Source organism: Rhinolophus sinicus, linkage group LG02, assembly GCF_036562045.2.
Source record: "Rhinolophus sinicus isolate RSC01 linkage group LG02, ASM3656204v1, whole genome shotgun sequence".
Taxonomy (NCBI): Eukaryota; Metazoa; Chordata; class Mammalia; order Chiroptera; family Rhinolophidae; genus Rhinolophus; species Rhinolophus sinicus.
The window spans coordinates 147,246,803-147,271,230 of NC_133752.1; the positions used below are offsets into that span (position 1 = coordinate 147,246,803).

At 46.5% G+C, this 24,428-nt stretch overlaps 1 protein-coding gene and 1 pseudogene across 4 annotated transcripts; both read left to right on the forward strand.

Annotated features, from left to right (window-relative positions):
- The first annotated feature begins 393 nt into the window (after positions 1 to 393).
- LOC109443662 (GPN-loop GTPase 1) lies at positions 394 to 2,224 on the forward strand (annotated as a pseudogene).
- A 7,094-nt stretch (positions 2,225 to 9,318) lies between these two features.
- Positions 9,319 to 24,217, forward strand: CALCOCO1 (calcium binding and coiled-coil domain 1). Of its 4 annotated transcripts, none has more exons than XM_019724420.2 (16): positions 9,359 to 9,490; positions 11,939 to 12,121; positions 12,460 to 12,562; positions 13,316 to 13,506; positions 14,976 to 15,134; positions 15,516 to 15,664; positions 17,336 to 17,426; positions 17,998 to 18,018; positions 19,149 to 19,304; positions 19,505 to 19,759; positions 20,065 to 20,190; positions 20,681 to 20,776; positions 21,126 to 21,234; positions 21,460 to 21,659; positions 22,049 to 22,155; positions 23,167 to 24,217. In XM_019724420.2, exons 2-16 carry the CDS (start codon positions 11,963 to 11,965, stop codon positions 23,342 to 23,344), a joined length of 2,100 nt encoding a protein of 699 aa, XP_019579979.1. In that variant the 5' UTR covers positions 9,359 to 9,490; positions 11,939 to 11,962; the 3' UTR covers positions 23,345 to 24,217. The 4 variants fall into 4 exon arrangements, with proteins under 4 accessions (XP_019579982.1, XP_019579979.1, XP_019579980.1 ...); XM_019724421.2 differs by having other exon boundaries at positions 20,687 to 20,776; XM_019724423.2 differs by lacking the exon at positions 17,998 to 18,018 and having other exon boundaries at positions 9,319 to 9,490.
- Positions 24,218 to 24,428: the final 211 nt, after the last annotated feature.

The window sequence follows — 24,428 nt, forward strand, 5'->3', positions numbered from 1 at the left end:
TCAGGTTTCCCTCTCCTTCACCCCCCCACACCCTGCCCATGCCACCTCCTAATAGTTCTTGAGTCTATCCACTTTCACTCCATTCTCTGTAGTAGATGAGTCAGGTCTCAGCAAGATGACTGAGCTGTCTTCTTATTGATTTCCTAGGCTCCAGGGTTAACCCTCACCATTCCCATGGCACTGGGGAAGCCCCGGAACCATACGGGACATGCCCACCCACACAGTTTCCCAGAGAGAAGTATTTTGAAACTGTTATAAAGGGGAGAGTGGGCGGAACAAGGAGAAAGATAGCAGAGTCTACAGCTGCAGCTGAGCTGCAGGCTTGGGGCTGGGGTGGGGCGCGGGCGGGGGGTGAGTTGTCCTCAGCCCTCAGTGTGTCTGTTGGTGTTGGCAATGGCCGGATCTGGGGAAACCACCTTTCTACAAAGGCTCATGGGACACCTGCATCATCAAGGTTCTCCATCTTACATAAGCAACCTATACCCAATTGTGCAAAAAAAGTTCCCTTTCCTGCCAATATTGATATTCGTGACACTGTGAAGTATAAAGAAGACATGAAACAATACAGATGTGGGGACAGAGTCCCAAGAGCAGTTTCCAGGCTCTCAGCCTCACGTGGAAAGGTGCTGGCTCGGTTATTAGATGGCCATCAGCTGTAATCAGATGGCCATCCGCTGTGGCTGGTTGGCCATCAGCTGTTACCGGATAGCCATTAGCCACTAATATAACTGCTGTGGCTATGCTGGCAAGTGGGTTGGTTGGTTGGCAGGGAAGTGGACAGTGGATTGCATATCGTGTGGCTCCTGCTTCCTGTATCTCCAACCCAGCCGCCAGCGAGAAATTGTGGTATGAACCCCATATCCATGGCTCCGTTGGTGTTCCTTTTTGGCCTCACCATATCCTGCTATGGGGACACAGTCCCAGAGAGCAGTTTCTAGGCTCTCAGCCTGACGTGGAAAGGTGCTGGCTCAGCCAAAAAGGAACACCAGCTGTGACTAGTTGGCCATCAGCTGTTACCGGTTAGCCATTAGCCACTGATATAACTGCCATGGCTATGTTGGTTGGTTGGCAGAGAAGCTGACGGCAGATTGCGGACTGTGCGGCTCCTGCTTCCTGTGTCTCCAACCCAGTCGCCAGCGAGAATATAGTGGTATGAACCCCCTATCCATGGCTCCGTTAGTGTTCCTTTTTGGCCTCGCCATATCCTGTGTTCTTGTGCGGGGAGAAGGACTAGAGTCCCTGCATGACACCTGCGCTGTTGTGCGGGGAGCGAGAGCTGAGTCCCTTCTTTACAACAGACTTGGGCCCAATGGTTGCATAGTGACCTCACTCAATCTCTTTGCTACCAGATTTGATCAGGTGATGAAATGTATTGAGAAGACCCAGAACATGTCTAAATATGTCTTGATTGACATACCTGGACAGATTGAAGTATTCACCTGGTCAGCCTCTGGGACAATCATCACTGAGGCCCTGGCATCCTCATTTCCAGCGATTGTCATTTATGTAATGCACACATTGAGAAGTTCCAACCCAGTGACCTTCATGTCCAGTATGCTCCATGCCTGGAGCATCTTGTACAAAACCAAGCTGCCTTTCATTGTGGTCATGAATAAAACTGACATCATTGATCACAGCTTTGCAGTGGAATGGATGTGAGATTTTGAGGCTTTCCAAGATGCTTTGAATCAAGAGACTACATATGTCAGTCATCTGACTCGTTCAATGAGCCTGGTGTTGGATGAGTTTTACAGTTCATTAAGGATTGTGGGTGTGTCTGCTGTTCTGGGTACAGGCTTAGACAACGTCTTTGCGCAAGTCATCAGTGCTGCAGAAGAATGTGAAAGGAAGCATCATCCTAAATATGAACGTTTGAAGAAATCACTGGACAGTGCACAGAGCCAGCAGCAGAAAGAACAACTGGAACGCCTGCCGAAAGATGTGGGCTCTATAGCTTTGGTCTCAGGTACTGCTACAGACAACTTATCTCCTGTGCAGGACCCTTCCGACTTGACCCCGACTCGGGGAACCTTGGATGAAGAGGATGAGGAAGCAGATAGTGACGCTGATTTATTGACCAGAGAGTTACAGAGGAAAGCCACAAAGACCACCGTTCCAGAATTTTATGCAGGAGTCAATGATACAGTACTGGAAGAGAAATAACAAATCATTTCTAGAAGTCCCAAAGTTTGGAATTCTGTGGAGGAGCCATCCTTACTTCTGATTGGCACTTACTATAAATGACAATTGTGTTCAGAATGAAAGTTTCTCTTACTAGGCTTAGCTGAAGCCAGGGACAGAAGATGTTTAGACCTGGCAAGTAAATGCCAATTCCTCTTGGCCTTTCCCTGGGACTTTTGCAAGGAAGGATATTCTACCTGTTCTTAGATGCTGATGATATTCCTTCAGGTGTAAAACTTCAAGCTTTATCATTTGAACTCAAGTACTTTTTGATGCTGACAGATGGAATAGAGAGAGAACTTATTGTTCACTTCAGATCTTTATTATTAGGCTGGACCTATAGCCTCTATTTCTGTAGCATCTTGCCCTTGACCCACGAGTTACCCTCCTTTTAGCAGAAATTATCCTCCTTTTAGCAGAAAGGAAGAGGGGAAACATGAGCTTGTCCAGAGTGGCCTTAGCAACCAATCAGTGTTGGTATAAAATGTGCCTCACACTGGGTACTTCATCATAGGACACCAGGTTTGTTGAAGAAAGTGGACAAGACATCATTAGTGAATAAGAATCCTGTTTGCAATGGTGATTTGGATAAAGAGTTTTTAATTTTAACTTTGTTGTAAGCCTGCCTGTCATAATTTCAAATAAGAAAATTATATATAGTGGTAAATAGATTCACTTCTTTTCAAGAGAGGTTTAAAGCCACATGTCGAAACCTGTTTCGGTAAGGTGATGTTTATTAGTTTCCCCTGTACACATACCTAGTAACCAGGTACAGAGCCAGGCCCTGTTAGTATTATACTTTGAACTTAATGCAAAGTATCCTTGGTGATTTACCCAAAGGCCATGGATTTGGGTAAAGTGTACATTCCATATCTAACAGTTATGGTAAGGGTTTATGCTGCCTCCACGTTCTTCACAGTATCTTAAAATGTAGTACATTTCTCTTAAGGAATTTTACCCCTGCCTAATGTGTACTCTAATTCAGTGGTTCTCTGGACCAGAAGCATAAGCATTACCTGGGAAATCGTTAGAAATGGGATTCTGAAGCCATGAATCAGAAACTGAGGGTGGGGCCCAGCAATCTGTTTGAATCACTGCTCCAACTCAGACAGCCTGGGACAATTCCAGGCCAGATGAATGTCAGGGATCAATCCTCACATGACCTGCTTTATCAGAGTCCCCTAACCTTGGCCATCTGGTGCCTATTCTCAAATTTATATGTTCTAAAAATAAATAAAAGTATTTTATTTAAAAAAAACTGCTAGAAAGGTCATAGAACTGGCAAGTACATGAAATCAACTACTAAAATTGTGACTACAACACAACTTTGTGATAGTGTAAAATTTTTCACACTTTTCGATACAATATAAACTATAGGAATAACACTCTCTTTGAGGGAAAAAGACTGCTTGCATCATCAATCAGCCTGTGGCCTGATGACCTGCCAACATTTTAGTTGTCTGGGCTCTAATCTGTTCTTCAGCCAGGAGATCTTTGACTATAAATGGTTCACAAAGTTGGTGCTGTATGAATTCCAGTGGAATGAATGAGAAACAAATAGAGGTATGAATATGTGGGCAGATTAGAATCATTCTCTCCTATCTTTTCTCCCAGGATAGCTCTATTAACGCTACAACATTGACTCAATGCCATGTTGATAGAAAGTGGCACGGGCACACAGCTAAACATGATCTCCAGCCCCTTAGCAGTGAGATGAAGTCATATAACTTGTTATCACCAATGGAGGATAAGCAGAAGTGATGAGTTACTTCCAGGCTGAGGAAGTTAAGAGTGGTTGTGCCTTCTCCACATGCTTGCTCTTCCTCTCTGCTGGCGGGATGATATCTGGGCAACCTGAAGCCACATATTTAAGGCAGCAAATACACAGCATGAAGAGATCTGGGTTCCTGATTTACCTGACCACAAATATCCACATTGGACTATGTAATACATAAATCTTTACCTTGTTAAGACACAGATCTGGGGGTTGTCTATGGCAGCTGTTATACCTATCCTAACTAATACACGAATCAAGGTAACGAGGCCAAAATTGCAAGAAACCAGGCTTGAGGCACTGTAGAATTTGTACTGTAATGGACAGAGGGCAGAGGGGAGCACATGGGAATCAGAAATTCTTTTTTTTATTATTATTTTTTTTAATTGGGGAATATATTGTGGAACAGTGTGTTTTTCCAGGGCCCATCAGCTTCAAGTCAAGTCATTGTCCTTCAATCTATTTGTGGAGGGTGCAGTTCAGCTCCAAGTCCAGTCGTCATTTTCAATATTAGTAGTTGTAGGGGGCACAGCCCACCAACCCATGCGGGAATTGAACCGGCAACCTCATTGTTAAGAGCTCACACTCTAACCAACTGAGCCATCCGGCTGCCCCAGGAGTCAGAAATTCTTGATTTGAATCCATACTTGCTGTGTGACTCTAGTCAAGTTATTTAATATTTCTTAGCCTTGGTTTTTACACTGATAAAAATTACATAATAATAATATGACACACTTCACAGTGTTGGTTGTGAGGATTGAGTCCAAGAATGTAAAAGGCCTTTGAAACCAGAAAACTACAAGTATCATTGGCTATTATTTCAGCAGCTGACACATAATGCTTATTTAAAATCTTTTGAATCAATAAACATGAACGAATGAACGAATGAATGAACGAATATGAATAAATGGGTGGGTGAGTTCTCAGAGCTGCATCTTGCTTTGCAGTGATAAAAGAAGGACTAAGGTAATCTGAACACTTTGAGATTAGAGTAAGTTTGTGGGTCTATGGCATAAAGCAAGAGCTGCAGGACCTGAGTGTTATTGAGAACTCTAAACCACCCTTCCACCCAGCCCAAGGAAATTAGAACCAAAGAACTAAGAGGACAAAAGAAAATGGGATGGGGCCCTAAAGTGAAGTCCAAAAGAATCAGACTTTGCCCTAAAATTATGTTAATGCTTTTCCTCTTCTTCGGAATGAAAGTCTTTGTCCACCCAAATTTCTTATGTTGAAGCGCTAAACCATCAAATCAATGTGATGGAATTTGGAAATGGGGCCTTTGGGAGGTAATTAGGGTTAGATGAGGTCATGAGGGTAAGGCTCTCATGATAGAATTAGTGTCCTATAAGAAGAGACCACAGATGTTGTTTTTTCTCACTCTCCTCCATGTGAGAGGACACAGAGAGAAGTCAGCTGGCTACAAAGCCAGGAAGAGAGTCCTCATCAAGGAACTGAATCAGTCAGCACCTTGATGTTGGACTTCCCAGCCTCCAGAAATGTGAGAAATAAATTCCTGTTGTTTGTGCCACTCAGCCTATGGTATTTTACTAGGGCACCCAGCAGACTATGACATTACTTCCCACAAAGTCTGCGACTTGGAAACACTAATAACAGCCTACAATAACTGATACATTAGCAGTTTCTGTGTTTTTGTAAAGCACCCAGCAGGGCACATGGCAGTCACTCAGTAAATACTAGCCATTATGATTTTCGGAGAAAATATCTTACACTGGAAAAGATAGGGGTTTCAGAATAGGATTGCTCTGAGAGATCTTGGGTAAGTTACTCTTAGAATTTCAATTTCTTCATCTGTGAAATATGATAGCACCGTGTGTGGTTATTGTGATGATTTGATAGGTGAAAGAGCCTTCTCACATAGTAGCACTCAAATAGTGGTAGCTCCTCAAAGCATTCTAAGAGTCTAGGACCAGCTTTCACTCAATGTTTATTATGTATCAGGCACTGGACTAGATGAAGGAATACCAGAGTTAGGACTTGTACAAAAGAGAAAAGAGACTTTAAACTTCAGGAAATAGGATTCATTTTGCAGCAGCTCCTTCCACAGCCTCTAGAGAGCCTTCCAAAGACCATGTCAATCTTACCCCAGCCCCAGTCAGGAGTTAGCCTATATTCTGAAAACTCCAACAGGCTGAGATCTCTCAACCTCACTCAGAAGTATTTTTGATCCCTATAACTGTCACTCCACATTCTTCACAGTATTATTCCCCTTGCTAAAAAAAAAAAAAAAAAAAATCATCAGTGACTAACTTCCCATTCCTGATGGGAATCAAGTCCAAACTTTTTAACCTGATGTATTTGTTAAGAAAACACTAGCGACTATAAAACACAAAGCCCAAAATTTTAGTAGTGTAACAAAGAGAAATTGATTTACTGGTCAAGTGAAATCCAAAACACATGTTCATTATTAGCTGGCAGTTCTCTGCCGAGTGAGCCAGGTTCCTTCTTACCTGTGGCCCCACCATTTTTAACTTTTGGCCTTCAAGGTCACTGTGCTTAAGTTCATATGCATCAAGCCAGAAAGCAAAGAGCATGAAGGATCTCCCTTGGGAGGTTTCATGAGCAAAGCCTGGAAGTGGAACAAATCACTTAAAGGGAAACTGAAAAATGTGGTCCAGCTGTGTCTCTAAGAAAAAGAAAGAAAGAGATCTGATAAACACATACACATGGCAGGCTCTGGCTCACCTGGCCTTCAAGATTCTCCACACTCCAGCTTACACTCACCTTTCAAAGTTAATCTTTCAAGGTTGATACCATTTACCTTTCAAACTTGATATCATTATCCAAGTGTGGTTATTAGTCAACTTTGTTGAAGTAACAACCAATCCCAAAATCTCAGCGGCTTGTAGCAGCAAAGGTTTATTTCTGACTTATGTGTACATAGGCTGTGGGCAGGCTGCAGCTCTGCTCCATGGGTCTTCTGATTCCAGAACCCAGGTAGAAAGAACAACTCTCCTGTGGATTATGCCCATTCTAGTGGCAGAGAAGAACAAGAAAAAGGAAAACTCAAATGCTCAAACATGGCATGAATCACATCTACGCACATCCCATTGGCCAAAATATGAAACATGATCAAGTTCAAAGTCAGTGAAATGAGACATATACTCCTTCTACAGGAGATACTGCAAGTTACATGGCAATGGGCAGGAAAGTAAATAATTTCAAACAATAAGTCAACCTATTACAACTGCCATCTTCCATCTGAAGTATATGACAGACATTACTAATTAATCCCAGAACTCTTTCCTCCCACTCCCTCTCAAAACATCCCAGGCAGTCATTACCAACATTCTGAGTTTGAAAAAAAAAGTTAAAATTGATGTGATTTTCTTAAGTGACTTCCTAGATTCCAGTAAACATTACACATTCCCACTTCTGTCTGAATCTTTGCCTTCAGCCTAGAATAAGCTTATCCTTCCTAGATCTTGTCCTGCCAAACAATCCAAATCCAATCCATCCTTCAAATATCTATATTTTATATTCATTCTTTCAACAAAATTTAATGAATACCTAGTAAAATTTCTGACACATTTGTTGAATGAATCTGTTTCACATCACTTCATGCCTTGCACATGAGTAGAAATGCTCAGTGAACATTGGTTCCCTGATTAATTAACAGCACTGTTCCTTAGAACAAGGAGAGTTAATAATATCACATACCAGGAGTTTCTGGTGTGACAGTACGGTGTACAGACTACTGACTATTATGGTGTACTGACTACTTGTGCTTAAACTCTGATTTCTGCCACTTACTAGTTGGGTGACTAGTAAGGTAAATCACTTAATTATCTGTGCCTCAGTCTTCATCATATGTAAAATGGGGATAATAATAGGGCCTACTATATAAGGCTGTTGTATTAAACAGAAAACTTCTTTTTTGTTTAGTTTAAACACATCCTTAGAACCCAGTAAATGCAAGTTATTATTTTTAGCTCCAGCTGAGACTGAGTTTTCCTCCAAGCCTTTATTCTGGGTGTAAGACAAAACCCAAGAACACTTGAGACTTGGGTCCCTGAACAGGCCTCACTCTTTTTTTGTTTTGTTTTCTTTTTGGTTGGCCTCACTCTTAACTTACCCCAGGACCTTGAGCTCATCAAGCAGCTTGTTCCCTAACTCATAAATCCTGACTAATTACACAGACATGTCACCTAATACTTGCGAAGCCCAGTGACTTATTGTTAAGTGCTTGGAGATCTTCAGGTGTAAGGTACCCAAAGGCAGGCACCAAACACCCTATTCAGTCATAAAAGCAAAATACTACCAAAAAAACTTGGAAAAGGCAGAGACTCCATAACTTAGTGAAGCAGAGAGAATTAAAGCAGGCATGCAGGAAGAGCAAATCCATCCTTAGACTGTAATCCCCTAATGTAGAGACAGGGAAAGAGATCATTTAAAATGCCTCAGACTATAGGGGACCCGGGATGTGTGTGGGGTTGGGTGAGCAGGATGCCCAAGGCTTTAATGTAACTTGGGCTGTGGGAGGAGTGTGACTCTTTCACCTCTCCTAAATAAAAATAGGAGCAACAACATGTATTGTTATCCTAATTAAGCCAATTAAAAGGCTGGGGCAAACTGGCCCTGTAAGTGGCTTGTTTATGAGTGGAGACTGGTCCTGAATTCTGCCATGCTTGCCTTCCAACTTCATTCTTCCACTTCATCTCCTCCCACCCTTCCCACCTCAACCTCAGGCAATGATCCTCTTCCTAAACCTAGAGGTCACTCTAGGAGAGCCCAGTAGGAGAGTGTGAATATTGGCAGGGCCCTGTCACTGAAACCTGTTGGAAAAAAATAGTCAGCCGTGTACAACGCAAAGTTTTCACAGGGGCTGTCCCTGAGGTTGAGGCAAAGAAGAAACTGCTAGCACAGCTATTCGTTTCCCATCCCCTAAATGGTAAATAGCTGTGATGTACTTGGAGTACTGCATTTGGAGTCGTGCAAACCTGGTGTTTTACCATATCATAGCTTTGATCCTTTAAAATCGGTTCCTTAACCGTTCTGGGCTTTAGTTTCTTCCTCTGTAAATTATAGTGTGAATAACAATACCACCTAACTCACAGCTTGCTGTTGTTAAAAGTAAACGAGAAAGTGTAGCTGAACTCGTTCGGACCACTGCAAAGCATACACAGAGGGCGTTAAAACCGTAACTCCTCCCCACCCCCCAACCACGCACGTTACAAACTAGCAGTCACTACTAACACAGCCTGCCCCCTCCTAAGGAATCATGGGCAGTGAAGTCCTTTGAAGGCCACACCCTCGTTTGCTGTCATGGAAGTGAGAACTACGCCTCCCAAGCTGCAGTGGTGAGGCCGCCGCCACGACCTCCCTCCACTCCGCCCTCCTTGAGCACAGCCTCCTGAGATATGTAGTCCCGTATCCGAGGAGCTGGCCGACAAAAGGAGGCGGAGGAACCACAAGCCCCAGAAGCCCTCGCGCTCACTCTTCTCCCTCCCCTCTCGGAGTCGGAGTGCTGTTTTTGTTGTTGGTGAAAGGTGAGGGAACAGCTGATCCGTCTGTGGGGTAAGAAACTTGGCCTAATTTGGGGGCGATCTTATGGGCAGTCACCCCACTTTCCAGTCTGTGAAGGGGTAAGCTTAGGGAACTGTAGGCGGGGGATGCAGGAGCGTTTGGGTTTTAACACTTTCCCTACCGGAGCAGCCACCCCCACAGTTTTGGCAGTTCTTGGTCTCAAGTGGGCCCTGATCGAGGGGGTGCCCACCTCACTGTTCTCACCCTTCCTCTCAGGCCTTCTCTATAAAGTTTGATACGCTTAAGGGAGTTGGGAAGAGGCTGAAATCTTTGCTCATTCTCTCCTATGCAAGACTTGGCCCCCACAAACCTTCCCTTTTCCCTTATCACCCCCTCCCCCCCACCCCACCCCCACCAATCCAAAGGCCTTTACTACGCTGACTCCCTGGGGATAAAACCTCCACGGTGTAGAATGTCAAGGAACTCTAGACCCTTATAGAGTGGGGGGATGGGACCCTCCCCCTCCCCCCAATACAAACATGTGTCTGGTTACACACACACACCTTAGGTGCCCAGAGCTCTCTTTTGGGCCTGGGGAATGTTTCCAACTGTTGAGGATTTTATTTGTGGCGAGTATTTTGGATTCCCCAGGCTTAGATCTTTGGGACAATTCATCCCCCCCAGAAAACCAGAGAACTGTATTTGGAGAAAACAGGACTAGTTTTAACTAGGGATTTTTCAGAGATGAAAATCCAAAGAAACCTCTTTTCCTCAATTCAGTCTGTTTTGGAGGTAAAAATTGCTCCCTTTTGTAAAGCTGGCCCTTTCCTTCTCTTCTGAGTTTTTGTCTTTTAAAGTTCCTACCTCCCTGACTTCAGATGGGTGTGGGTTTGTGATATTTGGGACGTGCACATGACTAGTGGCTATGGCTGATTGGATGCCGTCAGCTGCGGCTGACACAGGATGAAGATTAGTGGGCTAGAGAGCTCGATGACGATCTCGTGGCCATCTCGCAGCCTGGGCTGAGTTCTCTTGATTGTTATTGTTATGGTTCCTCACCCCACCCCCATATTTTCCAATTAACTCTCCCCACCTAACTTGGAACACCTCTTCCTCTCAATCTCATCCTATAGTATGTCTCCGTCTACCAATCCAAACAGCTGAAGGGATGCAGACACTTAGAATCGAGGCTGAGGAGAGCAGAGAGAAAATGGAAAGGGAAATACTGGAGCTAGGTTAACATATACCATGTTTTCTCGAAAATAAGACCTAGCCATACAATCAGCTCTAATGCATCTTTTGGAGCAAAAATTAATATAAGACCTGATCTTATTTTACTATAATATAAAACCGGGTCTTATAATAATAATATAATACCAGGTCTTATATTAATTTTTGCTCCAAAAGACACATTAGAGCTGATTGTCTGGCTAGGTCTTAATTTGGGGAAACAGGGTAGTCAAACCAGTAGGTTTCTAGTCCTGCTCCAGGCAAGACCTAAAGAGAAGAATGTTAGATTCTTTTGAACTATCTTTTCTTTCGATCAACATTATATACACATTTCCCTTTCTTAGGACCCCTTACTTCCCACCTTCCAGTCTGTCCCTTGCCCAGGGGTGGGGCTTTCCTGACTCCAGGCCCCCACATTCCATCTCCCCACACCACCACGTTCCTGCTGAGTGTTTCACTCCACCCTTGTAACAGCCGCCTCCAGAATTCTTGACTTCCTGGAATAATGAAGCTGAGGACAGAACCTGCTTTTCTTTATATCCTCCCTCTCCTTTTGTCTCTTGGATGAGAGTGGAAGTTTTTTTTGTTTGTTTGTTTGTTTGTTTTTTAATTCATGGGGGTAGATAGCTCAGAGAAGGGGAGAGAATTGAGGACTTGGGCCTGAGGATTGGCCTGTTGCCTCTCCCCCAGCCATAGTCCAGCTCTGAAGACACAATCATTACTTTCTGAGACTCATTGCTGTTTTCAGGTGTCATAAGTCATTCCTGTGTACAGTTGGGTCAACAAGCTCAAGAGTGAACAAGGAGACATGCTCAGAATGAACGGGCCTTACGCTTCAGTTGGATTTTGAATTCAAGAGCCAAAATATGTGGGGGATGGGATGTGGAGATAGAGGCTGAAGAATTTGTCATACTCAAAAATGTTAAGAGGTGGAAAAGAAGGGACTGAGGGTGGCAGAGCCTACGGTACTGAGACTTGATCAGTGGGGCAGTGAAAAGGGAGCAGAAATTAGAGAGATCTTAACTCTAAGAAGAGTCTATGACTCAGAGTGGGTGCAGTGTGAGACAGGATGGAGGCAGATTTGGAAGGCCAGACTTATGTCCTATAGACTAAGATGACACATCGAAAAGGTTCCTATAACCCCTAGGGACTGGATCCTAGATATACCTTCATCTCCAGGTGTTGTGGCTGGGGCTGTGGGGAGGTGGGGAGGGAGTTGGGGGGGGGGATGGAGTAGAGACTTGAGGATATTAACCCTTTGTTTCATAGGAGAGCAGATATCTCGAGGACAGGATGGAAGAATCATCATCAGTAAACCGGGCACCATCTCGGGGTGGAGTCAGCTTTCTGAATGTAGCCCGGACCTACATCCCCAACACCAAGGTGGAATGTCACTATACCCTTCCCCCAGGCACCGTGCCCAGTGCTAGTGACTGGATTGGCATCTTCAAGGTACCCAGGGAACCCCCTTTGGCTCAGGCTTATGGGATATGGGTTGATTGGAATAAGAGGAATGACTAGGTTCCTGGATTCTCAGGAACAGAGAAGGGAAAAAGATGTCACAGATGACAGAGGCCACCTGTATAAACAAACCTCATCTCCCCATCTTAGCCTTGCTCTCTCCTGACACATTAGCGTCCCTCCACTTTCCCTGTGTCTCATCATCCTCGCCACTGTACCACCATCCTACCTGCCACCCTCCCCCACACCGTTTAATCTCTCAGCCCTTTCCACCATCCATAGCGGGTAGTTCCATCACCGTACTCCTCTCCCATCTTGGGCTTTCACAGGTGGAGGCTGCCTGTGTTCGGGATTATCACACGTTTGTGTGGTCTTCGGTGCCTGAAAGTACAACTGATGGTTCCCTCATCCACGCCAGTGTCCAGTTCCAAGGTATAAGGGAAGATGGAAAACTGGGAGGCAGGAGCCAGAGCAATAGAGGTTTGGATGGAAGACATGGGCTCAGAAACATAAAAGTTAGGCACAGAGGACAAGGAAAAATAAGTGTAAATAAATAAAATAAGAAATATATCCAACAGAGCTCAGCAGATGTAGAATAATGGGATTATCATAGAATCAGTGACTTAGAGATGGAAGGAACTGCAGAGGGCAGCTAATCCTGCCTCCTACCAAAAGAAGGAGGAACTAGGGGATAGGGAAGAGGGAAAGGTGGCATCATATGTTGAGAAGAAGGTGGTCATGAGATTCTAAAGACCTGGGTTCAAATCTCAGCTCTAATACAAGCTGTTTGATCTTGGACAAATTACTTAACCTCTCTGTGTTTATCTTAACAGTAAAAGGGGATGACTGGCTTACAGGGACATTATAAGGATTTTAAATGATATAGGTAAAACTGTTAGCACAGTGCCTGGTACATAGTGCGCACTCAATAAATAGTACTAACTAGTATTATGATTATTATGATTATTATTATTAAGGAGAGTAGGTTTGGGCAAGAGAGGAAAGAAAGGACTAGGCAGAATTGAGGGAGAAGTGTACCCCAGGGAACAGAAATAGCCTGTGGGAGATGGAGAGGAGAGAAAACAATACGGAACCAGGAGCAAGGGGCCAGAGCCAAAGACAGTGGATAATAAGATACACCGAGGGGATCTGGGATCATATTGGGGTCCATTCTTTTTCCCACAGCCAGCTACCTGCCGAAACCAGGAGCCCAGCTCTACCAGTTCCGATATGTGAACCGCCAGGGCCGGGTGTGTGGGCAGAGCCCCCCTTTCCAGTTCCGAGAACCAAGGCCCATGGATGAACTGGTGACTCTGGAAGAGACTGATGGTGGCTCTGACATCCTGCTGGTTGTCCCCAAGGCAACTGTGCTGCAGGTGAGAACAGAGTTGCTCCTGGGCAAAAGAATGGGAGGATAGCATTGCAAGGGGTCCCTTCACACTGTACCCTCCCCTCTACTTAGCTTCAGCTGGAGACCTCGTTGGGAGTTGCACGAAATCTTGCCTTCAAGAAAGTCTCAATCTTAACATAGAAAGTCACAAACATGTAGGGCAGGAAAGCAAGCCACCCACAGGCCAACGTCACTCAAGATTTCATAAGAACTTTTGGAGCTTCTTCAAGTGCTGTATCCTGTCTTAGGCCCTAGAGGAAGATGCAGAGGATGGCATGAGGCCACTCCAGAGAAGGACTGACCAGAGGAAGGGGAGGATAAGCCCCCCTTCCAGGATAGGTGAGAGTGAGAGAAGATAGGTAGGGCCCCAGACCTGCTGTGTCCAATACCGGAGGTGCTACCCACGTGTGTCTCTTAAGCACCTGAAACTGACTAGTCCAAATTGAGATGTGCTATATGAGTAAAATACATACTGGATTTCAAAGACTTAGTATTAAAAAAAAAGATTGTGAACGATCTCCATAATTTTTTATATTGATTACATGTTGAAATGATAATATTTTGGATAGACTGGGTAAGTAAAAGAGTGTTAAAATTTCACCTGTTTCTTATTAGTATTTTATTCAAGTGTCTACTAGAAAATTTTTAATTACATATGTGGTATATATTATTTTTCTGTTGGACCAAATAGAGAAGAATTCTGGAGTGGAGATAGATGCTAGCAAGGAAGTCTTCTGAAAGACGATGAGGGCGAGGGCTAAGTGGGCAGAACTTCCCAGACAAGAGGACAGGCCTGATGAAGGCTCAGAGGGGTGGGATTAGCAGCTTGTCTGTGATTTAGACAAACTCCTACCCTCGAGAACCCTCTATGCACATGGAATCAACACAAGAATCGCAAGATGTTTATATCTTCTATGAGTCAAGAGGTATATGAGCTCCTACCCTATGTTCTGTTTTCACCTTTATTATTCTCATTACAATTATCTTACAACAGCCAGGCTAAGGGATCACTTTAAGATGAGGACACAGAGACTCAGGGAAGTCACTTGTTCAGAGTCGCATAGCTAATAAAAATTATGTTGGAGATTTAAACCCCCATCTGTCTGACTCCAGAACAGATAGGGTGAAATTAGGGGTGCCATGCCTTTTGTCTGTGTGAATTGAGGAAGACTTCTGCCAGATGAGGGGTTCCTGCAATTACTGAGCAAAAAGGAGGGCAGAGGCGTTGAGTGGGAAGAGGTAAAACAGGGTGGGCAGTTAAGAGTGCTGGGAGCTGGTGTGCCTGCTGGGTGGCAAGCAGGCTTCAGTAGCACACCGAGCCTTCCCTTACTTGCCTCTTTCTAGCCTGTACTGATGGAAGTTCCCAGCCCTGAAATGCATCTGCAGAGTAACTGGGAAGGGACCTTGGAATGTCTGTTTTACAAGCACAATCCCCTTCTCATCCGGCCCCTATAGAACCAACTGGATGAGAGCCAGCAAGAGAGGAATGATCTGATGCAGCTCAAGCTACAGCTGGAGGGGCAGATCACAGAGCTGAAGAGCCGAGGACAGGAGCTGGAGATGGCTCTTGTAACCGCCAGGCAGGAGCATGCAGAGCTGCTGGAGCAGTACAAGGTGGGAGCTGGGCCAGGTGGGGGATGGGCGTGCCTGCTCACACAGGGTCCAAGAGCTGAACCCAGGGAAGGTGGTAAAAGGGAGACGGTGGTGGGCTGTTTCTGGCATCAAAAAAAAGAGGTTTAAGGGGTAACAAGTGGGATTAAACTTGATATGACAGGAGACACATCCCGAATTTGTAATTAGACTCAGTTCTTTGAACACAGGAATGCTGAGGTAGGGTGGAAGTGGCTTACCGTATTCTATGGTAAGGGAATATTGCCTTACAGTTTCTTTTTCAAAGAAGGTGACTGGGTAGGGATGTGGGAACAGTCAAACTCTAGTATGTTCCACTCTTTGAGATGAGTCTCAACTTTCCTTGTGGGGGAACCTTAATTCCAGGGGCTTTCTCGGTCCCACGGGGAGCTCACAGAAGAGAGGGATATCCTGAGCCGACAACAGGGAGACCATGTGGCACGCATCCTGGAACTGGAAGATGACATCCAAACCATCAGTGAGAAAGTGCTGACAAAGGAGGTGGAACTGGACAGGTGAGGGTACCTCTTCTATTCCCTATATTTCCTGTCATTTCTTATGACCCCAGAACTCCATCCAGCCTTCTGTTTCAGGCATGCAAGCCTGTGCTCTGTCTCACATGGTTTCTCTTTCCCATGTCAGCTTCACTCAGGGTACTCCATTCACTGGGGATGTCTTTTTCTGCCTCGCTGTTCTCCATCTTTCCTAACTTACTCTGTATTCCTCACCTTCAGAGGTAATTGTAGTTACCATTTATTGTGAAGCAAAGGCTCAGCAGGAGCTAGGAGTAGAGGATTTGGAAAAAGAGAATGGATAGAAGAGTCAATGCAAAATAAGAGAGGATGGATTTCAGATTTTACCACAGCAGAGAATAAGATTAGATTCTGTTCTCACTATTAGGGAATGTTAGAACTGGTGATCCATGAATATTATGGAATCTCTCCCCTGAAAAAATGGTATATATCATAGAATCTTGGCACTGGGAGCAATGTAAGGTATTTAAGGGGCATATAAGAGAAGATCACTACCTCAGAAGGCAGCCTCTTTCACTGTCGGACAGCTGTCATTTTTATATCTCTTGTATTGAGTCAAACTCTGCCATCCTGTATCTTTCACCCATTGGTTCTGGTTTAGACGTCTGGAGCCACACAGAATAAATTATTTTTTCTGCCAGACAACAAATAGCACAATCATTGACCACCTCCCCTGCCTGTTCTTCAGAGTTTCACCAAATTTCTTCAAATTTTCACCAAATTGTCACTCTAGTTCTTTCTTTCATCAAATGACATAATTAAGTTTCTTTCATTTAGTACTGGTAGATTTGAAATTTTTTAAAACTTTAAAGGAAAGGCATTCTGTCCAAGGCCCAGAGTGAACAGTGAGTTGATCCCTAAGTCTTCTCCAGTCCAGGATACATTAGCCTTGCCCTAGGGAGACACTAAATGTCTAGGTTCTAAATCATGGAACAGAAAAACTGGGAGCAGACTGAGCACCTGGAAAACATTAGGGACTGTCTAGACTGGGGGTCAGCAAACTATGGCCCATGTGCCAAATCTCACCTGCTACCAGTTTTTATATAGCCCACAAGATAAAAATGCTTTTGGCGATTTTTAGTGGTTGAAGTAGTATTTTTGAGAAAATATGCGAAATTCAAATTTCAATGTTACAAATAAAGTTTTATTGGAACAGCCAGGCTCCTTCATTTACTTACTGACTGTCGCTGCTTCTACACTGCAATGGCAGAGTTGAGTAGTTGCCACAGAAACCACATAGCCTGCCAAAAAATACTATCAGGCCTTTTACAGAAAAAGTCTGCCAACTTCTAACCTAGACCAAAAGTTTATAATTCATAATGACTGCTTCTTGTCTGGAGAAGTCTGGATTCTGGTCTCTTGACTGAGTGAAAACAGCCAGGGATCCATCAACAGAACATTCCTTAAAGTGATACATAAAGAGAAAGGAAAAGCTATTTATAGATTGTGCTCTAGAATCAGGAATCTCGGGTGCTTGGGGCTTAGAACAGGATTGTCTTGGTTTGGGGATTTGAGGGTCCCAAAGGGAAGTAGAGTTCTGGGCCTAGAGGAGCACCAGTAGAAGAGCTCAAGACAGAAGTGCAAGTCCTTCATTCCTTCTCTGGTGACCAGTTGCGTATCTGACATTCCACCGCCTACCCCCCACACTCACAGGGTTAGAGACACAGTGAAGGCCCTGACTCGGGAACAAGAGAAGCTCCTTGGGCAACTGAAGGAAGCGCATGCAGACAAGGAGCAAAGCGAGGTAAGGGCTCAGGGTTGGTTTGCTTTCTCAGTTGTTCATCTACTTTTATTGAGTCCCTTCTGAGTGCTGGGCACCAAAGGGGATAAAAATGTAAAGAAAACATTGTGTACACTCTCCTAGGGAACGTATATCATATACACAAATCAGAATTAGTCAAAGGGGAATATTAATATAATAAGCGTCACAAGAGAAGTGTAATAAAGCGCTCTGATGCGCCACAGAGGTGAATGGGAGCACATCTTGTTAGGGGCATTAGAAAGGACTTTTAAAAGGGGGGCATAAACTAGCCTAGTATTTCTAAACTTTTTTAGCAGCAGAACCCTTTCTGCCTCACCTTCCAGTGAACTTTACATCTTAAGTGAAACCTCACTGAATAAATAAAAGCAATATTTTATGACTATAAATTTATTTTTATAAATTCAAATGTATAACATTTATTTATAAGGTAATTAAAACAATTAGGTAATTTTGATGGATACCAAACTTTGAAATTGGAGGTTATGGATGAGTGTTCTATCAGCCTCAGCAGCTAATGTCTTTCTGTATTTTGTTCCGGTTACACAATATTGAGAACGCCTTGAGTCACACACAGGTGGGTGCAAATTGATAACAATTTTTAAAGTGTCTACCTTGCAATCTCAGTTTGCTCTTCACATCAATAGAAAATGCAATCGAAACTTTATTCTGCGTTTTGCACAGAAATAAATTAACCTGGAAGCACATGTCAATGTGTTGGTGTTCTCTAATATATTAACTTCTGAGTTTGTGCATTGTTTTTTTAACATAATGTTTAATAATTTAAAAGAAGTTTAAGTCACATATTTTCAGAACCTCTAAATGGCTTCCTCAGAATCCTAGTCTTCTGTGGAAGTTTGTTTGAAAACCGTTTGCAGAGCAGTGAAGAATAGGTAGAATTTGAGTAGACAGAGATGAAGGGAGACAGAGATGAACAGAGGAAAACATGAGCAAAGGCTTAGCGTCCAGAATACTCAGGGCAGTTGAATATGTGAGTAAAAGTTTGAAATAAGGCCTAGGTCAGACTGTAGACAATCTTGAGTTTAATCTTTATTCTATAAGCAGTAAGCGGAATTGATGATTCTCAAGTGGGTGACATGTACTTAAAGAACAGTACTTAAAGAAGATTAATCTGATTGCCTTGTGGAAAATGAACTAGTTATGAGGTTAGTAATCCAAGCAAGAAATGACCAGAGCCTGAACTAATGTGGTTATGGCCGTAAGTAGAAAAGAGAAAGTGACTGTGAACAAGATGGAGGATGGAGAAGCAATAGCCTTTCCTGTGGGTCACTAGGGAGAGAACAGAGCCAAGCATGGCACCAGGGTATCCAGCCTGAGAGCCTTGGGAAGTAGTTAGTACCATGGACAGAAATAAGAGTGTCAAGGCCTGGGGTGGAATCGGAGGTCGAATATGCTGAGTTTTTATTTAAAAGGAAGAGTGGGGGAAGCAGAAATGGGACATGGGATACCTAGATTCATGTAAGCCCCTCGGCTGTGACGCTGGATACCTCATTTCGGGAGCTGTAGACTAGATATTTGGGATTCATTCACTTTCAGCTGAGAACCCAAGAAGTGCTGACAAGGGCTGAATGCTGGAATTCGTGTTAAATCTGAGGTGGAACCTTGACCTCTCATCACAGTGGTTCACCTCCCTGGCCACCCCACACACATACACCCCTTTCCTTACCTACGCTACACCTCCATCAGGTGGAGCTCCAAATGGCACAACAGGAGAATCGTCGCTTGAATTTGGAGCTGCAGGAGGCCAAGGGCCGGCAGGAGGAGCAGGGTGCTCAGGCCCAACGACTGAAGGACAAGGTGGCCCAGATGAAGGACACCCTAAGCCAGGCCCAGCAGCGGGTGGTGAGTGAAGCCCCTCGGCAACAAGGAGTAGAGAAAGTTCCAAGGGCTAGTTGTAGGAAAGTCTGCGGAAGACATGGCTAAAGACTAAACAACCCAGTCCGGCGTCCTGATGCAGTGGGGGAAGGAGGGAGTCTAGTTACCTTCTTGGTTCACGATGACTCACTGGGAGCCCTGATCTCCATCTCCTCCTTTCTTCTGAGGCTGAGCTGGAGCCCCTAAAGGAGCAGCTTCGAGGGGCCCAGGAGCTTGCAGCCTCGAGCCAGCAGAAAGCCGCGCTTCTTGGGGAGGAGTTGGCCAGCGCAGCCGGAGCCAGGGACCGCACCATCGCCGAGCTGCACCGCAGCCGTCTGGAAGTGGCTGGAGTCAACGGCAGGCTGGCTGAACTCAGTCTGCACTTAAAGGAGGAAAAAAGCCAGTGGAGCAAGGAGCGGGCGGGGATGCTACAGAGTGTGGAGGTAGAGGGATGGGGGGACCTGGCAGGTTCATCTTAATGTGGTCAGATCTCCTGGGAGGAGAAAAGGGGGGGTACTTCAGAGGCCTTAGGGGTGAGGAGGGAGCACTTCACTGCCCAGGTGTGACCCATCCCTAAACAGTGTGTCAGATCTCTTCATTCAGGGGGTAGAAGGAAGGAGGAAGACAAGAAGGGGAAATTGCCCCCAAAAGATTCAGTTAAATGAAGGGACACGGTGAGGGATGGTGCTATTGCCAGTGGCGTCCCTGTTCCCTCACCCTCCCATTTTCCTTTCTGGCCATCTCCCAGGCAGAGAAAGACAAGATCCTGAAGCTGAGTGCAGAGATACTTCGGCTGGAAAAGGCAGTTCAGGAGGAGAGGACCCAGAACCAAGTGCTGAGAACTGAACTGACACGGGAAAAGGATTCTAGCCTGGTGAGGCACCCAGCCACCCAAATCCTGGTCCTGTGGCCTCCTGAGGCCAGTGGCCCTCCCTCGGGCTTAGGTGTGGGCTCAGAAGTGCCATGTGCTCATTTATAGATTGGGCAGCATCTCACGTGCACACACCCCAGCCCTCATTGGTTTGAAACACGCAGTGGCCCTTTCTGCTCTCAGGGCCCACGTCCTGGGCCTAGTAGTGATGACTTAGAAGAATTATAGAGTGCCCCTGCTGTGACCATGGCCTCTGCACCCAGCCCAGAGGCAGTTATCCAGGTCCTCATTCTAGGGGCAGGGACTAGGATTCTGGTGACTGAATCTCCCATGGCCAAGACAAGGAACTCGTGGGAAAAGTGTTGGGGCTTCCCCTGTGTGTGTTGGGGCGAGAGAGGAACGAAGGCACGGAGAGACATGGTTCTAGATTGTTAATCCAGGTCCCAGAGCCCAGATTCTTGGAGGTACATTCCACCTGGCCTTTTTCCCGTAGGTGCAGTTGTCAGAGAGTAAGCGGGAGCTGACAGAGCTGCGGTCAGCCCTGCGTGTGCTCCAGAAGGAAAAGGAGCAGTTGCAGGAAGAGAAGCAGGTGAGAGAGGACCCATGACTCAGGCCTCTTGGATGCCAGAATTGAGGACTTAAGGGCTAGAAACTTAGTTTCTTCTTGGCTTAGAAACGTGTTTGTACGAGGGCCCAGAGGCTGAAATGGGACCATGGCTCCTCTTGTTAGCTGTCTTGGCATGACAGGGGACGATTGCTGGGGGAAGGGAGGGATACAGGGGGTGAAGGAGGGCTCTTGAGGGGGTAGGGGTGAGGATCTACCTTAAGCTGCCCCACCCTTGGAGGAGCTCAGAGTTCATGGATGCAAAGAGGGCTCTGCAGGTCAGCAAGGTTGGCATCTTCCCAGCCTCTTGCACCTCTTTCTTCCCCAATTCCAGGAACTGCTCGAGTACATGAGAAAGCTGGAGGCCCGCCTGGAGAAGGTGGCAGATGAGAAGTGGAATGAGGACGCTGCCACAGAGGATGAAGAGGCAGCTGCAGGACTGAGTGTGTACACCCCCAGTCTTGTGACAGCTCTCCCCTGCTCCACTTTTTCCTGTTGGGGAAACCCCTCTGGGAGCTGCCTCTGCCTTCTGTGTTTTGCCTTTTTCCTTCACAGACCCTGGCCCCTACCTAATTTAACTGTAGCCCTTATCCTAAGGAGCAGAGCTGATCCCACCCTCTAACCATGCATCCTTCTTTCTTCTCCGCCTGCTCACTCCTCCCCTACAGGCTGCCCAGCGGCTCTGACAGACTCAGAGGATGAGTCTCCAGAAGACATGAGACTCCCACCCTATGGCCTATGTGAGCGTGGAGACCCAGGCTCATCTCCTGCTGGGCCACGAGAGGCTTCTCCCCTAGTTGTCATCAGCCAGCCAGCTCCCATTGCTCCCCACCTCTCGGGGCCAGCTGAGGACAGTAGCTCTGACTCGGTGAGCAATGAGGAGAGATGGTGTAGGGGCAGGGAGGAGGGGTTAGGGCCAAACCCAAGCGCCCAGCCTCCAGAGCAGGAAGTCATAGCCATACGGGGCTGTCATTTTTTTCTTGGGGGGAGAGGAGGCAGGCCCAGCCTTTCTTCAAGGCCACCCAGTGGACACCACCCCAAAACCCAGTCTGACCCAATAGCCTCACGACTACTAGCCCCTGCTCCCCACATTCATTCTCTTCTTATCCACCAGCCCCCATCAAAACACCTTTCCTACCCCACTCTTACTGTAGTCCTCTGTTCTCTGGCCTGGACTGCTCTGCCCTTACCTGCCCGTGTCCTGCTCCCCCATCCTGGGACACTATCCCAAAACCAACCTATCTCCTTGGTGCCCAGGAGGCTGAAGATGAGAAGTCAGTCCTGATGGCAGCTGTGCAGAGTGGGGGTGAGGAGGCCAACCTGCTGCTTCCTGAGCTGGGCAGTGCCTTCTATGACATGGCCAGGTGAGCGCAAAAGGGGGAGGACAGGATGCAGGTGGGAGGTGCAAGCGGGAAGGGCATCCAGGTGAACAATCCCCCTGCCTTTCCCCCAACCTCCCTCTCCTTGGCCCTAGCCAAGAAAAGGAGACATAGATGTGGTTACCCAGAAAGTTGCCCACCACCCCAAATCCCTGGTGCCTTAGGTAAATCCCTTCCCTCAGCTTATCAACGAGCATGTACCCTCAGAGGCCGTGCCTTTAACTGGCTTCTGTGTTATTTTAGTACCATCTTCCATGGAGTCCAAATTGCCCTGCATCCCCTCTCTCCTGCCCCTATCCCTTCCCCTACCACCAGGTAGGTACCTGGCTCCATCGGGGGAGGAAGGGAGGTAACCAAGCCCCACAGGTGCAGGAGCAGAGAGAAGACTGGGATCCAGCATCCATCTGGCCACCCCTGAGATGCTGTCCCTCTTCCCTGACTTCCCTGGGGGAACCCTTTGGGTTGTAAAGCTGCAGGGGTGGAAAGCTGCAGAGATTCAGGTATCAGATTGCCCCCTCTGCCTTCCTTTTCCTCCGCAGGTTAAGAGGGGAAGGCAGGGGAGAGAGATTTTTATCACCTAGCCCCCAGCTTTGCCTGGATGTGAGATGGGCTCAGGGCGGGGTGGGGGTGATGCTGTCATGCTTCTTGGCTGGAGCAGGAAGATGAAGGACGATGTCAGACTCATTTTCAGCCTCATTAGGCAACAGACGGAGATGGAGGGAGGAGAGCAGGAGTTGGGGGATGGGCTCTTCACTACAGAAACCATCATGGACTAAAGAAGGAGGGCACGGAGGCTCGGGTTGCCGGGGAAACTAAGGCTTCCAATATTGTGGGGAGAAAGATACCGTGGGAGAGGCTAGGAGAGAACAACCAGGCTGCTGCCTTAGGAACAGGACTCCGGGAGCCCAGGCGAATGGGTCCCACTCCCTGAGGTCTGCAAGTCAAGAAGGCAACAGAGCACACTGACCCTCTCCTTTCCCCTCTGTCTCTCTTTAGTGGCTTTGCAGGCGGTCCCTTGTCGGAGGCCAGCACTGGGGGCCCTGCCACCCCCCCGTGGAAGGAGTGCCCTATTTGTAAGGAGCGCTTCCCAGCTGAGAGTGACAAGGATGCCCTGGAATACCACATGGACGGACACTTCTTTTTCAGCGCCCAGGGTCCTTTCACCTTTGAGTGACCTCACCCTTCCCTAACACAAGAACAGACACACACTTACACACACTCATGCACAGACACACACTTAGGTCTCATGCCTCTTTTCCAACACAATGGGCTCTACAATCTTCTGTTCCCTAAGAGCCACTCCCGTGTGCTGTTTCCATCCCAAGCTCTCCAACTTCATCTTCTACCTGGCTCTTTTGTCCAGGCAGGGGTCCTTCTTGAAAACAGTGTCTGGATTTACCCACTGAAAGCGGTTTTGGAGGAACCAGGATGGAGGAGGCCTTCCCCAGAGGGAATAGAATCAGCCACTCCTAGCGCCGGTTGCTTCTGTCGCTCACACCGGCCACCACACCACCACCACCACACACACTCGTACACACTCACACATACTCTCTGAGGCCCCAATGCCAATCTCGGGGGCACCCCACCTTCTCTTACTTGGGATCTATGTTCCCTGAATTTCCCCGGGAGCCTGCATTGAGGCAGCAGCGTGGACACCATGAACTCTTCGGATCTGGGTTCTGAGATTCATTGGTTCCTCTTACTGTACCCCTTCCATCGCCTTCCAGTCCCCACCCCAGCCTTTTCCATACCATTAGCTACTACGTTTGGAGGTTTTTTTTGTATTTTTGAGGTTCTCTATACTCTGTCTCCTGCTCCTCGCCACACTCCTCAGTGTCCTCACAGGGAAAGAAATAATGCATTTGTGCCTTCTGTGAGGGATGGAGGAACAAATGGTCCCAGCTGCCCCTGTTTCCCAGCCCTTCCTCCCTCTCCAGGTTTCCCCACAGCAATAAGAGCTTCCCCCCAGTATCCCCCCGACCTGTAGTTTTGACAAATATATTTATATGGTATGTATAACTTCTAATAAAATGCGTTCTTATCATGAGGTGTGATTGGAGCAGAGAAGGTCCAAACATTGGCTCTTAGACCTTGGTGAATGGACAAGGGAGGGAGGGAACTCCAGGTGGTTTTCTCCCATTGCGTCCCCTGCTGTGCTGGCCACCAATGGGAAGAGGGGGGAGGAACCTTTGTCTTGGGTGGGGGTCTGAGTTGGGGAATACTGCAGTGGGGGAGGGAGCACACTGGGTCTGAATCAG